Source organism: Falco peregrinus, chromosome 4 (genome assembly GCF_023634155.1).
Source record: "Falco peregrinus isolate bFalPer1 chromosome 4, bFalPer1.pri, whole genome shotgun sequence".
Lineage (NCBI taxonomy): Eukaryota > Metazoa > Chordata > Aves > Falconiformes > Falconidae > Falco > Falco peregrinus.
The window spans coordinates 27,904,399-27,921,375 of NC_073724.1; the positions used below are offsets into that span (position 1 = coordinate 27,904,399).

General features: G+C 43.0%; 1 protein-coding gene across 1 annotated transcript in view; it reads left to right on the forward strand.

Moving 5' to 3' along the window:
- The first annotated feature begins 1,529 nt into the window (after window positions 1-1,529).
- EGFL6 (EGF like domain multiple 6) overlaps window positions 1,530-16,977 on the forward strand; it is a 44,102-nt gene continuing 28,654 nt past the window's right edge. The window contains exons 1-4 of the mRNA XM_055803334.1: window positions 1,530-1,656; window positions 7,996-8,108; window positions 10,255-10,347; window positions 13,237-13,356. Coding sequence (XP_055659309.1) covers window positions 1,589-1,656; window positions 7,996-8,108; window positions 10,255-10,347; window positions 13,237-13,356 — 394 coding nt within the window. The 5' untranslated portion in view covers window positions 1,530-1,588. The remainder of the gene's footprint in view (window positions 1,657-7,995; window positions 8,109-10,254; window positions 10,348-13,236; window positions 13,357-16,977) is intronic.

A 16,977-nucleotide genomic window follows, 5' to 3' on the forward strand; every position in this document is an offset into this window, starting at 1 on the left:
ATAAAAGCTTTCCCTATTTAATTTTGTGTTAGATATCTTATCACTGCAATCAGAGCTATTGTAGGTATTTCTTAAGAAATTTACCCAGCAGACAATGTTGGTTGTTTTACTCCAGAATTATTGTTGTAGGTCAGAATTCTCTCAACTTGAATATCCAAATTTGTTTCAACACTACTTTTATAAATATTTCTGCTTTCTGAATCAACTCCTTGACTTTGAATATTACATTGAATGTATATTGTCAGCACTTGGGATTTTTAAGTATGAATTACTACTTCCTTGTGATTACTTGTAACCTTCCATCACGTCGGCCTTTGTAACAGCTGCTCTTTGCACTCCCTGGTCTAACTATGGATGTGTCCAGCTATCAATGGGCTTAGACTCCAGTGTTGAGATATTTTGATAAGAACACTAAATCTGAATAAATAGCCCCTGCTTTTTACAGGTGCTATGCTCTCTTTGCTGATTCTGGGTGCCTTCTCCATATACTCAATACAGCAGCATTCCAGAGCTTGGGACTGTGAAAATTGTTCATAGTAGGATCTGGAAATTGGGAACAGAGTTAGTGCTTTTTCACACGATATCCTTTATTGCCAAAAAATGTTTAGCAAGTAGGCTAGTATGAGCATTGGCATAAAAAAAAAAGAAGACATATCCTTCTCTCACTGGGTGCTTTTATCGTATGAGGAAGGCGAGGGATACAACAGAGGCTGAACATAGCTTAATAGTATTGCACTGCAAAGTTTTTCATTCGCTGGCAAACAACAGTCAAACCTTAATCAAATTTCTCCATCACTGCAAAAAGACAGCGTTCTTAATCTTGGAAAAAAACCCGCCAAAATCCTATACAAACCCCAGCACTCCCGAAGTGCAAGCACTATCCTAGGAGGACGCGCCAGGGGGTGAGGCAGCTCACAGACTGTGGCAGCAACAGCAGAGCCGAAGGCCTCGCCGGGAAGCGATAACGTTACCGAGGAGCATCAGCAGCTCAAAACCCTGGCACCCGGGCAGCAGCTTAAACAAACCGCGGCCACGGAAGGTCCTGCAGCTGAACGGCAAAACCTGAACATCTTCCAGTGCAGGCGTTATTTCCCCGTGATGGAACCCACCGCAGAGGTGCCACGGCGGGTGCGGGTGGGGGTGCGGGTGCTGGCGGAGGCAGAGCCCGCGGGGCGGCACCGGCAGATGCAGGGAATAAGCCGACAGCAGCGGCCGCGCCTGCTCTGGGGAGGGGCTGGGGGGCCGCACCGCTCGCCGGGATGGCTTTCGCCGGGGGGCACCGCCGAGGCTCCATGCCCGCATCCGCGGGGCGCCCCTTCCCCTCCGCCGCCCCGTCCCGCGAAGCCGCCTGCCCCGCCGGGGGTCGCTGCCCGCCCCGTCCCGTCCCCAGAGCGCGGGACACGCACAGCGCGCGCGGCTGGAGGCGGACCCGCCCCGCCCCGCCCCGCCCTGCCCCACCCCTCCCGGTTATACGGCCCCGTCCCGCCGCCCGCCCGCCCTACGCACCGCCCGCCCGCCGCCGCGGGCCCGCCAGCCGTCGCCTCACCGCCGCGGGGCCGGGCCGGGCCCCCCTCCCCGCGGCCGGGCGATGGTGCCGGCGTCCGGGGCCGCCCTCCTCGCCGCCCTCCTCGCCGCCGCGCTGGCCGCCGCGGGCAGGTGAGCGGGGACGGCGGGGCGGGGAGGGTGCCCGGGGACCGCAGCCCCGCTGCGGCGCGGGGTCCGGCCGGGGCCGGGGCTGGGTCCCGATCCTCGGCCGGCGGCTCCGCGGGTGGCCGGGCCGGGCGGCGGCGTGCGCTCCCCGCCGTGCCGGCGGCTGCCGTGCTCGCCCGCAGGTGCGGGTGTCGGCGAGTCCCTCCGCTGAGCTCGCCCCGGCGGCGGCGGCGGCGGGGCCCCGGTGCCGCTCGGCGCAGCGCCGTGTGAGGCGGCTGCGGGCGCCCGGCCCCGCCGTGCCGAGCGCCGCTCGCCGGGGGCTCGCCCGCCGCTTCCCCTCACGTAGGCACGCGGAAGCTGCGGGGCTGCCTTACTCGGGGAGCAGCGGTCCCCTCAGCGCAGCGGGGCCGATCCCGGCGGTGAGAACAGCCGCGCCGCGTACGGAACGGCGTGAGCTGCGCTGTCTCTGCCTTGTTTGTATAGACAGAGGCTTTGTCGTCAGCCCGCCGTGCCTGCGCGGTTCTGCAGAGACAGGTTCGCCCCAGAAACGGAACGAGATTTCGAGAGAGGGTAAATAAAGCCACTTGCTCCGGAGCAAGGCACCCCAGCCTTCCCCTTCCCAGTTCTCCAGAAGCAAAGAGAACGCCGCCAGCGCTGCGGCGAGGGAGTAGCTGGCAGGAGACTTTGCAGCAACTGGGGATGAAGCCTTCAAGGTGGCGTGTGGCTTATTTGTTTAGTAGCAGATTTGTGAACGGGAATGTTTGTATCCCCAGCAAGCGGCGGCGTGCTGTGCCCGTGCACGCGGGCTGGCCAGCGGACAGGTCCTCGGGAGGAGTTAATGGACTCCAGACCTGCTCCTGCAGAAAATACATCTGCTCTTAAAGCAGAGCTCTGCTTGAATGCTGATGTTAGTTTTCTTGATGTTGTGTATTTGCCCTTCAAAGACTTTGAAAGGTGTAAAGCCACAAAATAAGAGCGTTATCTCTCTCCAGAAGAAAGTACAGCCTGGAGTTAGCTGAAGCCGAGAGTGGCGTGTTCAGTAAAAATGACATTTCCCAGGAAGTCGGGAAAGCGATGGGAAACCTACAGCATACCTAAGTCTGATTGCTCTGCAGCCTAGCTTGTCCAAGGTGGTGTTGGATGATGGTGGTGGTATCCCTCTTTTCTACCAAGATCGTTACTCTGCCTTGTCCGTTGGGAGGATGGGGAAAGAAGAGATTTTCAAACATCGTGTTGGAAGTGTTAGATGGCAAGGGACTCAAAGAGGACAAAGAAAATACTATCTGCTCTAATTAGCCGGGGAGAAGGAACAGGAAATAGTAAGAATTGGAATCGGTTTTGAAAGACTGAATTAATTATGGTTAACTTTATCTCTTAGAAGTGTAGCTTTCATACCTAGACATGTAACCTTTCTGCTCTGAGCACTTCCTTTAAGGAGTCTGGTGGGCACATGAAGCCTTACAGAGGAACTTTTGCAAGTCCAAGCTAAATGTCATTTGGTGTTTTGGGAGGGTCTCTCAGTAAAGCAGGGCTGTTGTTACGTTGCCTGTTGCCTGAAACTGGCTGAAGGGATAGCTAAGGCAAAGTTATTAAAAGATAACAGGTGACACATTTCTGGTTTTATTTAATATGACTATAGGTGAACTTTCCTGTAGAAAGAAGTCACTCTTCAAATAAACTTCTGTAAAACCAAACAAAACCAAAAAAACCAACCACCACCACCAAAAAAAACCCTTGCTTTCGTTTGGCAAAGTGGTAAATGGATCCCTGCATGACACATTAAAAAAAAATTTTACTGTATTTCTTTCAAATTGCTAAGTTGTGAGAAACCAGCTTTTTGTCCTTCTGAATATACCAGTTGATCAAAATTTTAGGTTTGGTGCTAGCTGGTTTTTGCTAGTAGCAATGTCCAGAAAATTTTTAGAGGGAAATTAAAGATAATATCCTGCCTTTGAAGTTAACTGGAAGCTGCTAATAATATAACAGATCTTCCCCCCTCTGTCCCACCCCCAAGAGCAGGCAGCTATTGTATGTGCAAGAGCAGACCAAAAGTGTCCTGTAGAGATCTTGTGGAAACAGTGCACCAAATCTATTTAGCAGCTGTATCCTGAAGGAAAAAAAAAAAAGTAAAAGCTCATAAATGTTCCTTCCCAAAGAAAACCTTGGTAAAATACAGAATATTAATGGGATCTGAAAATAAACAGATGTATTAACTCAAACCATACCTGACTTTGTTATCTACCTGGTTAAATCAGGCTTTTGAAGACTTTCTTAGTCATCCTCTGCAGCTGCTGCTGTCACATAACTCAGTTCAAGCAGGGCTTATGCTGCTCATGCTCACTGATTAGAACATGACAAGTAACTTTTTTCACCTCTGGGATTTTTCCTTCTTTTATTTTAACCATTATTGGTAAAATGGCTGCTAGTGAGGATTACAGTCCAGCACAGCTATCAGCTCAGTTACTATATTCAAAATTTTTGACTGCCCATTGGTATACAGATATTTTTAGTAGTTGGATTTGGCCTATGTCATGAACTAATTTTGAGAAAATTATGCAATGTAAACCTGTTTTCTTATTTTATAGAATGAAACAACAAGAAGGAGGGGTAGGGGGTGGCAGGGAGATTCTCCTGGACAAGCAAGTTCCAACATTCAGGTGTGCTTTATTCCCCCTCTATCACCTGTTATACTATACTTGTAATATTTTCCTTTGCCGTTTTTTGTGTATTTAAGCTATTGGGGATATCAGTCCTACCCTATCAGTCAACCTCGCTTCGCTGAAGTCTACCTAGTCAGTTGGTCAGTGGAGCAGGTGAACTTTCTAAATGTTTTACTGTAAATACATGCTTTCTTTTAAGATATCAAACTGCAAGAAGTCAAAGGTACTGCATGTAGTAGTTCAAGTCTGTCCTCACATGACACTCCCAATTTATTTTGTCTGCTGCTTATGCCAGTGTAGGTACAGTCATATACGTACCTGGTCCTGGCCAGTATCTGAATGTTTTGCTGTGAAATGGTCCAACTTCTTTTGGGATAGAATTCATAATTCATGTTACTCCAGAGAGGAACAAGTTTTTTCAGCAGCAGGTGAATAAATGGGACATAACTTCATTAATGCCTATGTTTCTATCATTGCAGGAAACATTAGATCCTTCTCAACTTGCAAAAGAGACAGTGTATCTTAAAATTAGATAGGAGTTGTTCTTCTGGTTCTTCAATGCTCTTCAAGACCTCTTACTGCGTTCATACTCTCGTATCCCCCTCAGACTATTAATGGACAGTAAGTAGTGCAAGAGCAAATGGATATAAATTGGCCTTTCTTTTAACAAGTTCTTCTTTCTCTCTTTTGGAGTTGCCTGACGTGCAGTAGGAAGCAATCAGATCCCCTCTCAGCTTTTGGTTTGTTCAAGTGAAGCCAAGTTCTTCTCATCCTCTGCAAAACAGGTCATTCTTCATATGTTTTATCATCATAGATACAATACATATTTCATATTTCTTTGCCATGGACGTTAAGAACTGTACACAATACAGCCTGATAAAGCAGCAATACAGCTTTCCTGGAATTTTACCTGAAACACCCGGGAGTCCCACTTACTTTATAATGGTGTTAGTGGCTCACAGTGGTGTTGTGACAGCCAATACAGCCAGCTCTTTCATTCTGTTTCATCAAGTAAGGCAGCCTCAGCTTACTGTAGAAGTTCTTGTTCTTCGTCTTCATCAAAGAACGTCTTCAATGTTTTTTGCTAAATGCCATCCTGCTGGTGTTAGCAATGTCACAGCCACATGAAGTTGGTTATTTCTCTCCTGCCTGTGCACCCTGGATGGCTCAGTCTGCCACTTGGTGCCTTTGGCAGCAGTGCTGTAAGCTGCTGACCCTCAGAGGACAGAGTTCTTCACTAGAAATGTAGAGACCACTTTTGCCACTGACCTGCACAGTCTATCTTCTCTTGCCTTTCTTCTTCAGTCACATATTTAGGCTGCAGGTCCTTCAAGGCCAGGAATTTTTTGCACTCTGAGCAGACAGTCACAAGCACAGCAATCTCACTTAGGCCTCTAGGTACTTGCTGTGAAATCCTACATGAATATCATATAGGGAGAGATCAAAAGCATCCTGTGCCTCTGGTCTGCATTACTTCTCCCCCAGTGTCCAAGAGGGTCCTTGTGACATTCACCCAGAAAGAATCTGCCTGAAAGGATCTTTTTCTAAAGTTCTTTCTTTTGCACAAAATGCTGAACTCCTGACAGCAATAACTGAGCTGGTGGCTGGTGGTTCTTCATGGTTCGGAGGGACTAGCCTGGTAAAACTGGTTTTCCTCCCAGATTTTGGGATCAAGGAGGACTCTCAATGACCTAGTTGAGCTTTCCCACTGCCGAAGACGGACTTTCACTTGGTGCTTGTTGTGGAAGTCAGAACAATATCTAAAAAGTTCAGCTATGTTCATTTTATTTGCAGTTTTATGGAACATTTCAATAATGTTTTAAGATGTTTGTACTGAAATCTTGTGAGATATTATATAATTTGTAAAGACATTTTCATTTGATTTTGAAGTGAATTATTAAATAAAACATCACTGAATGAGTTTGTCTTCCTGTGAAATTGAGCACCTTCTGGAAAGTAATGAGATCCTGCTTCCTCCAAGCTTTAGGCATTTTAACCTTCAAGGGGAGTCATAGCACTATCCAGCTGTGTTCAAGGGGACTTTCTGGGATGTAAGCAGAATATACATTTACTATCAACGTGAATTCAAGGGCACTTCCTAGCATGCAAGCAGAACATGTTCTTTAATTTGTATACTTGCAGGTGATGGAAACCAAGAGCATTTGAATGAACAAAACAGAAAAAGGTTGTTTTACTGTGTATAAACCCAGAGGGAGGATGCTGATTTCTAATAGACGCACATACAGAAATCATAGCTGTTCAATACGCTTTTTCTGCTGCCTGAAGACAGGGTATTTGTACTTCTGTAAACTGCATCACTGGGTAAATGAGAAAGGCTGAGTGACTTCAGAAAAATTTATTTCAACGCTGAAGTCTTTTTTACTTGCCAGGTGACATAAGAACCATCTCTTCGTTCAGGGTATCTCAGATAGATGAGCTTATGTGTTCCTTGTGAACTCTCTTCTCTTTCCAATGGTTCTGCTACTGAAGAAAACTCTGAAGGACCATCTTGTATCTTTGAAGTGTATGCGCATACTTATTTTACTACTTTGCCTTAGTGATGTTTGCGGTATCTGTTCCAGTATGAGTGCAACCCTTACAGATAAGCATGGGAGCATATGTGTGAAGCACTGCTGTAAGGTGATAAAGCAATGCCTTTATTGTGCATCAGACTAAAAAATGTGAAAGTGCCTGGGCTGTTGACATTTTTTCCATTTTTTTTTTCCCGCCACCAGGGGGATGTTTGTTGTTGCTTATTGCCCTCCTCAATACCCCGAATCACTCACTACAGAGCTCTCACAGATAAGGTATTTTCTGTGTCAGAAACACCACTTTTGACTCTTTGAAGAAAGTGTATTTTAAATTATGGCCTGGAAAAGCAGTGAGGACAGAGGATTTTTGATAAAGAAGAGAATTTCATAAAGGGGACAGACATGTGGTAATGAAGATTTTAAGTAACAGCAAACAGAGGGAGAAGAGAACTAGAGTCACAGCACCCCTTGCAGCATAGAGTAGGTCTAGAAGACTTACACAGTTGTGGATTTCCATCATATTTATAGTTTTGGCAACTAACATTGCAGGTTTTCCAACTCTTGCAGCTACTGATCTGCACAGTGACTTTGAACCCCCTGGGCTTATTGGCAGACTTAATGTTAATTTGTATGGTCAGGGAGACCAGTACAACCAGAATGCGTAGGACTTGCAGGCTCATACATGCAAATTGATTGTGTAAGTCACTAGCTTTTATGGGGCTGACTGGTGTTCAGAAAGCTGCTTTTCTGTAGAATCGGTATTTCATCATCCAAAGCAGTACTTCTGTCAGGTATGGCATCATATATTCCATCCAGATTCTTCAAGTGACACAAGCTGGAGCAGCCCCATTGACTTAACTGATACTAAAAATGAGTCATTGTAGTAGGGGACTTGGCTGTATTTTTTGCCTTTGCCATGTTTCTCATTAGAAAGGATTTATGTTGCACAGTTAATTTATTGCAGCTGAAACTTTCCCATCTTCCCTGTTTCTCCAACCACATGCAACTTTGCATCCCTGTCTAGGAACACTTCCCTAGGTTCAGTGAAAGGAAAATGCCTGACGGTGGATAAAACATAAGGGAAATGTACAAAGGAGTATACGAAGCAAAGTGCGTTTGCCTGTTGGAGCTAGTATTTATCCTTCCTTACACAGCTCAAGAGCTCCTGGGCAGCTGGTGGCTGTGAGACAGCCTGGGGTGTGTCGCTATGGTTCTAGGTTGGATTGCTGTTATGGCTGGAAAAAGAACAACAAGGGCCACTGTGAAGGTAACATTAACACTTTATGCTTGTTTCCTCTCCATGGCGGTGTACTTGGTACTAATAAAGGGATTTCATATATGTCTGCCAGAAGTTACAGAAATAAACTTTCTGAGGAGTGAAATCTCTTAACTCTGTGAGAGAGTGACTAAAACATGTTTGAGAGACCATCTCCTCAAAAAAGCAGACCTTTGGGTAAATAACACCAAGCCATAAAAAACACATTCAAAAATTCTTAGGTCCAGAAGGGACCATCTGTTCTAACCTCCTGCACAGCCCTGGTCAGTGCCTGTATTGTTACAGCTGTCAAGTAAGTGCCAAAAATGCAGTGTTTTCTAATGCTACATACAGACCTCTAAAATGGTTTTCTATCAGTTGGTATCCTTTATCTTCAGAGTACACAGCCTCTGAGAACCAGGAGGTTTTAACTTTCTAAAAATATAAATAAAACTTAAGCAATAAGTGCTCCTGACTTGAGCTCAGGTAGCTGGCCAGCATTCTGGTCTGTGGATGGTTGGCTTAGTGAAAAGTCGATGCCTCTTAAGACACTTCGAATTTACAAAAGCTCTACAGATCCCAAGGAGAAGGTGATGTGGAATCTCTCTGTAGCTGTACTTGGGCAAAACACAACAAAATCATAAAATGGATGTTCTAGGAATCTTTTTCAGATGTTGCACCTGTTGTCCCAGAGAGTTTGGCATTGTATATCCAGTGAATTTGAGTAGAGGATTAGGGTTATTAATTGCTGAAAATCAACCTACTTGTATCTAAAAGGGAAAGATGCCAAAATGTCTCTGTTCTGTATATATAGCATATCAGTTTAAAAAAGGAAAAGTGATTAATGCCTTTATTAATATTTCCGCATTGCTTAATAGCACCTTATTTTTGATGCAAATGAGTGCCTGGAGGGACAACTGGTAAATGTAACTTTGATCAGCCAGTGGAATAGGTTGTCTTGTTTTAAAGCAATAGGTTGCTTTTGTACTAAAGTACAGTTTTCATTAACTTCTACGTTTCATCTTTAGCAGATTTTTTTAAGCCAACTATAATGTAATTCTGCACTGTAAATTCAGATGCAGTGGTGTTCCCTATTTCAGTGCTAATACTCAGCTGGTCTTGCAGTATGTCACGCTGCATTCAGGGATAGAGGTAGTGTTGAAAAATGCCTTAATCTGCAAAGCTGGTGAATCAGTTCATCTGAATCAATCTTTATATGTATGGAAGATACTTGAATTTAGAAGTATGAATTTTAATTTTGAATTTTACTATATAGTTACTAACACTGTGACACTCCTATTTCCTGTAGTTTGCATAGCAGCTTTAATTACACAAGGTAGCAAGATGCGCATCCTGGCGCATACTCTTTCACTGTTTTTCCACAGCTAGTCCTGGTCTAAATGCATGTTTGATCTGCTTTCCTGAATAACCCTCATGTTGACAATCACACTGACTTTAGGAGCTGTAAGCCTTATAAAAGTCAGCATTTAATTTCTGACTAATAATCCAGAGGGATGAGAGTTAGAAAATTTTTACTTTTTAATGTCTCCATGCTAAGTATAGCCCTCCCAAATCATTGTAAACCTAATGTAATTATACTAGTGGGATATGTGGGAAGGAAGGTTGCCTGATCATTTGACAGATGTGCTCTGAATGTTCCACCATGAGATGGACACATTCCTCAGCTGTAGCTGAGAAGATAAAGACTGGAAAACTATGGTAGTGTGTCTCCTTTGGCTGCAGGAGTGCTGTTGCCTCTTTCCTACTCCAGATGCCAAGCATAGCAAGTTAAGCTCTGGTTAGCTGCTTCTCACATAGGCTTCTTCAAAATAGGAAAAAGGCAAGAGTACGAAACTAAATGTAATCATAAGCATTGCAGAAAAACATGAGGAAGAGAGCTAAAAGGAGTCTCTTCTTTTTCAGGTCTTTACAAACCTGGAAAAGCACGCACTCGTGTAATCTGTGCTAGTGTCACATTTTTTAAGCAGAACTAAAGTGTTTAGCAGTAGGTACCGTTCCCAAACTAGAGGGAGAGGTACAGAGAATGTGGAACTTGTGCAACAAGTTTTTAGGCAAGTAAGCAGGACAAAAGTTCTCAATTATAGTATTTCTAACTTTTTTTCTTTTTCTCTCTGCTTTCTCTGCCTGACTCCGCCAGCAATCTGTGGACATGGCTGCAAGTATGGCGAGTGCGTGGGACCAAACAAATGCAAATGTTTCCCTGGATTTACAGGGAAAACCTGTAATCAAGGTTTGTGCACATGGGGATATTACTCCAGAAAGCAGACTGTTGATATTCTGTCTCCTTATCTTGTACTATGGATTGTGTCATCTTCCAAAATAGTAAAACAAAATATTTTCTCGTTTACATAGAAGAGGTTAGAGTTTAAGGCTTTTGGATCTCTAACATCCCCGGCAAGCTCGAAGCCTTCTTCAGCATACAGAAGTTTGAACGTATAACATGCATCTCCTGTGGGCTGATGACAAGGGCAAACTGACATGTTTATAATCAGAGGATTAAGGCATCGACAGATTATATAGGAAATTATTAGAAAAGAGGGAAGTCAAATCCAGAACCCATGTTATTTTCCTAACTAGCAACCCATGTTACTTTCTTAACTAACCTTCACATCAGAAGGACATGCAGTTACGTGCTAGATGTGTAATTTCTCAGTTGTCTGGGCCAATGCCATCTGTTTGCACATGCTGATTGGTAATTCTGGGAACCAGACATGGGAGTCTTTAGAACTGCATATTCAGAAACCTTGAATGCACCACTTTCCCTCCATAAACTGCAATTAGATATGAAAATATTTCAGCTAACACAGTGGTGACAACTCAGCTTTTTTTTTTTCCCCTGTTCCAATATACAAGACCCCTGTGTTGGATCAGATGAAAGGAGCAGTTCACAGTGTGTGGAGAGACCATCCTACTGCAGTGCAGATGAGTGAGCTGCAGGTGCTGTGAGGGAAGCATGACATAAAGGCCATGCAAATGGATGAGTCTATCCTTGCTACCTTCCTAAGCACCTGCAGCCTTTGCTTGAAAACATTGCATCGACATACTAAAGACACATTTTTCAGAGTCAAAACAATCCACTTGTTATACAATATCTTTCAGACTGTACTATAAATCTATAGTGTTATGTATTTTGGGACACTATCTTTCGCGCTTCTGATGTTGCTCACAGGGGAAGAAGTCAATTCCTCAGTATGACTAGACAGGAAAGTGAAACAGCAGCCGTGGTTGTGTGTAATAGATATGAAGGAATCACTTACAACTCCAGCCTTTAAACCTGGAAGTTTAAGCTCAAAAATTATTTGGCAGCTTAAAAGTTACCAAAAGGCAACAGAGAAGCCCCCAGCTTTTGGGTGTTTCCTTTGCAATAACTGCAGCTGCATTCAATATGCCTTCTGTAGGCAAGCAGATCAGTTCTGTGCACATGCAATAGATTCAGCATCTGAGGCTTGGGGGAAGCACCGGGCAAACCTACATATGCAAATTGCCTGTTAGGTCCCTGGGCTGTTCTACCTTCTGAAGCATGGCCAGGAATTTTTTAGCAAAGTGGTAGCTGGCACAGGCCACAAATGTCCCAGAGCTATTTCAATAGTATAGCCATATAGGTGGTCATGTTCCAGCAGCCAGGAATGCTCAGAGCCACTTTTAACTTACTGGCAGATATAGCCTTGGTTTGTCCTTACAGCAGAATGCCCTGCTGAGCAAGCTCAACCATGAGCTAACTAAAATAACAGAGATAAGGGGACTGTATTAGTCTGCCACCAAGTCTGAGCTAAATTAGCCTTATCTTCATAGGTTCTCTTTTAGAGCTGTGTATGCTATGTGTGCATTACTGTGCATTGTGTAAGATATGTGCAGCTAAGCACTTTTGAAAATGTATGGTCTAAGTGGAATAACTCTTGTTCCCTAGTTTGCTCTCTAGTTTCTTTGTTAAGAGAGTCTTGGTTATTTAGTGGAGCCACAGTAGCACAAAAATCCCGTGTGATTTGCAGCCTGATAGGTTGTCCTTTTTCAAACAGGCCCTAAGTTTAATAATAGAATGAAACCCTCTTTTTCTTCCCTGGGCTGAGCTGTAACAAGCACTTCTGCACATGTATAACCCCCCCAAAGGTTATGCTTTGAATGGTCTGGAATTTTTTCTGTGGTCCACAGGGCACATAGACATGAGAACAGATGCTTCTCCCATTAGAAGTGGAGCTGCACAAGCTCAGTGTTTGCTTGGAGAGTTGCATCTTTACTGAAACTATATTACTGGTCATATGTGCCTTTAAACACATGTTGAACAGGCTGCATATGCCTGTGTATTCTGTTAATGGGTTCTGTCTGCGTACTAATCAGATTTCAAATTACTAGAAGTAGAGGTGTCAGTTCACAGAAGTCACAAGCACAGATACTGTCCCCTTGTCATAGGACCAATACCATTGTCAACACTTCTCTGCCTATATCACACAAATAAAACTTTAGAATTCTAGTTTTCTTCCTGTGAAGGATATCTATTGGGAATTTGAAATTAATTTAGTTTCAGAAAAGCCTTTAAATCCTGGATTTTGAGAAGGATTTAGGATGCTTTTATTCTTGGGATTTTGAGATTTTTGAGATTTGTCCTTCTATTCTTGAAATCAAATAATTCGTGTCATATATCACATTTCATTTCCGCTACTGATAACCTTGGTGCCAATGTGTAGTTTAGAAAAAAAAAAATATCTGTTTTGCTTTATCTCAAGCTGATTTGCTGTTCTTAGTCTCATGCTTTTGCCTTTCTAATACAGAGGTCAACTGGAGGGCTAGAATCTCCAGCTAGAACCAGAGAAATCTGGAAAAATAACTCCCGGAAAAGACTATGCAATTTTCTCCCTACCCCTTCACCACTTCCTCACTAGCTGCCAGATGTGTCCAGAGCTTGCATTAGTTTTCCAGGTGTCAAGACTGTGTATGTTAGTTTTGCTAGCAGTCTTTTCAGGCAGATGGTCTGCTAAACTCCCATCTTGCAAGGGGCTGGCTCATTTTCAATCCAGGGGATTTTACTGTGGGGAATTCAAGGCATTAGGCAATGTTATCCACCTATATGTATGAATATATGTATACAAACCCAGCACTTACTTCATTCCAATGACTTCTGCAGATCTGAATGAATGTGGACTGAAACCACGTCCCTGTGAACACAGATGTATGAATACACATGGCAGCTACAAGTGCTATTGTCTCAACGGGTACATGCTTATGCCAGATGGCACATGTGCAAGTAAGTAATAGAGCTGATAGGACAGGCATACCAAAATCATCTAATCGCATTTCATCCCAGCAGATTTTTTTCTTGTGATGGGATTTAGCTTATTCAGGATAGGGTCTTTGCCTTAGCACGCTGGTACTGTCAGCAGCTGAAAGAGGCTTTCTGTTTGGCAGTACTTGGACAAAGTAAACTAGGTCATACTTGTGTTTTGGTGTTCAGAGGAATTTTTGTCCTCCTAGAAGTAAAAATCTTTGATAGCATTATTTCAGATGAAGGCTAGCTAGTATAACCTTGGTGCATAGTCCTGCCAGTTCATCTGTTGAATAAGGATTAATGAATCTATCCAAGCAAAGCACCAATATAGACTACTTTTTGCTGTGGTGAATTTCATGCCATTATTCCTTGCTTTACCTTTCTGTGCTCCTTGACTAATTTATTTTACGTTTCTCACAGTTGCTGCCAGCTTTTTGTAAACATTTGTTCATTGAACTAAAGCTTATCTAAACTATATTTCTACCTATTTTGTCTTTAAGTCAGCATGTAATGCAAAGCATTCTGCTTTCTTAGCCAACCTGATTTTTCAGACCTGAGGAAGCTTCTTATTTTCCAATGATACTTTTGTGTGCAGAAAATACTTTTTTTTCTTCACCTGAGTTGTTCCATATGGGTATTTTGGCTTGGAATTTCACAAAACCCTGTGTAGCATGGTGGCAGCCCTTTATGTAGTCCACTGGACTGGAGCAGATGCATCAGTTGGACAAGGAGGTTGGTCTGAGCAGTGGAACAATCTGCTTAGAGATCTATCCTAAACCAGTGGACCTAGCTCTGTGGTGTGCAGCACAATCTTTCCCATGGATATGACAGAAGACCATAAACCCTGAAAGGCTTTGATCTCCAAACCCTGAAGACAACCATTCACCAGGTAGAACACCCATGTGGCAAGTTTGCTGTTAGTCTTGGGATAATTGGAAAAACACCCAGGCTTGGCAAACACTTGCAGGAGTGTAGGATCTGCAGATGTGGGGCAAGTAGGAAGGCCAGAGCTTTTATTTTCTCTTATGGCAGGGAGACTGAAATTGCCACGAAAGGTGCCTGGGGCCAGAGCTTTTGGAGGGTTTCCCTTCCCTGCATCACAGCTCAGGGTTGTGCTTCTGTATTATTAAGCATGGTCTGTATCACCAGCAGACAACAGCTGCAGGGCTGTGAGATGCCTGAGAAATGGATAGATATTCCTTCCATTTCATCCATTACACAAGATAATTTGTGTATTTGCTGACATCATATGCTGAGCAGTTTTCAGTAAGGCCACTGTCTTACGGACAGCTGAAGTTGGCAGAAGGCAGGACTACAGTCAAAAGAAACAATCATTTGAGCCCAGCAGCAGATTTGTCCCATCCATCCCTCAGTCCTGCTCCCCTGAGCACAAATGCTTGCTGCAGCCACGCTTTTGAACCAAGTCAGAAAGCCAGATCCAGACTGTAACTTAAGATTTCTGCTGCATTACTTTTAAGCCGGTCTTAGTTCAGGATTTGTTTCCTGATTTAAGAAACTCTGCATTTGTACCAAATATGCAATTGCACTATCCTTTGCTTAAGCCAATACAAAATGCTGAATTTCTCAGTGGCAATGGTGGCCAATGTCAAGTATGTATGAAAAAATTGCCTGAGCCACTGTGAGCCCTGAAGCTCGTGTTTGACTTTGACAGGAAACATTATTTCTCAGCGGAACCCTGACAAACCCTGACACAGAATCAAACCGAATTTCAAGAGGAAAGCCAGGTTTCCCATAGAAGGGAAGTCTTCATTCTTCACAGCTCTAGTTAAGGAGGAAAAATAATGTTCATCCAGTTTGTGCCTCATTAACCCAACCCATCTACCACCTTCCAGTTCTGAAGGGCCTTGATTTTCTTAAGCAGAAACTACGATTATAAAATGAGGCAGTAAATTATTTGCTCGAATAGAAATTACTCTTGGTTAAGTTTAGTAGCCTCCCATTTCACTTGATGCTGCCGTAAAGCTTGTGCTCAGATAAAACTCTAGGTTGTTTAGCCAATTATATAATTCTCATCATTTTATTCAGACAAGCATTTTGAGCATATTATTGCTCCTTTGAATCAAATTCAGCATGATGTAAGCCTCCTTAGCAAGATGGATTCCTCCTAGTCTGAGCAGTCAGGCTTGTCTGCAGCCACACCAACGGACCATGGAGCTGGAAGAAGGGTATCAGAAGAAGAATGTGGCTTTGGGCCACAGAGAACCATTGCTTGAAATAGTAGGTTAGTAACTAACATAAAATCATCCAAACTCTGCAGGAATTATTCTACTAGATCTGATTAGTGGTTTGTCTAAGCCAATGTTATAGCTAACCAAAGCCAGGAATAGGAGCTTCAAACAAAAGAGAAAATAATCAATTAGGGAAGAATAATGTTTAGTAAATTTCTTTATTCCCACTTAGAAAATAGATAATGTGTCAAAGTATTATGATTTACAGTCTGTCTTCTTTTAACTCTTACCTCCTGTATGTTCTCATTCATAGAAAAGTAAAATGCTTTTTGGAAATACAGTAAATTCTTGGCATTGAATGTTCATCACTTAGCCACAGATTCTAAACAAACCAGCCTAAGAAAAATAATTTTACCACAGATTGAACAGATTCATTTTCATAACACACAGAACTAATACACATTATATTTTATATTAAAATCACAAATAGTGTGGCTGTAGCTATATATGCACCTGACCATATCATTGTATTTTCTATACACTCTGTTATTATCTACCATTCTGAAAGTGCTGGTACTTTTAAAATAAAATTCATATTTTTTTCCTGCCTAAGCAGTGAGACAGTTTAAAGTTCTTTCAGTTTCTTTGTGTGTCTAATAAATTGACAGCTGTTCCAGGTTTTCCACTTACAGAGAACCTATATACAATTCTGTTTCTCTGAACACAACCACAGTGAAGTAAATGGAAATACTTTCTTTGCACACACTGTTCCAGTAAACACTTCCAAATGCTACTTCTTTCTCTGGCATCATAGCACTAATGCTTCTGGGATTTTGTCGGGATTTTAGAAATAATCTCCCTGCATACTTAATACATTTTTCCTACTTTTCTAGTCTTGCATAGGTCTGTCAGACAGAATCTAGACCCCTACATTTCTATTTAGACACTAATCAAAATAATCTCCAATAATTCAGACTCCTAACCAACCTATGGCGACCAAGACTTGTGTTCTGGCTAGTGCCTTGTTAGATATCTGTTCCATAAAGGGTCAAAATAAAGGGTGGTTTCTAAGTCCATCAGGCTAAATAGTTTGTAAAATCAAATTCTATACTAGAAGCATATTTAATGGTAAGCAATAAAAACATTTCACTACTGAATACCAGTTTTCTTTAAGGTAAATCTTTTTCAATGGAAAATGTAAAAAACACCCTTTTTGTACTTTGAGCAGTTCTGTCTGAATCTAAAAGGTAATACTAAGAATCACAGAGCTGGAAGGAGGAATAAGGGCAGGTAAGAAAAGAACAAAGTGAAGGAGAGTGTCAGATCTATCTCACGGACACCTGAATTGTTAATGTGTTAATGTATAAACAGCTTGATTTATGATGAATGGAATTTTGTTGTTCTGATTAAT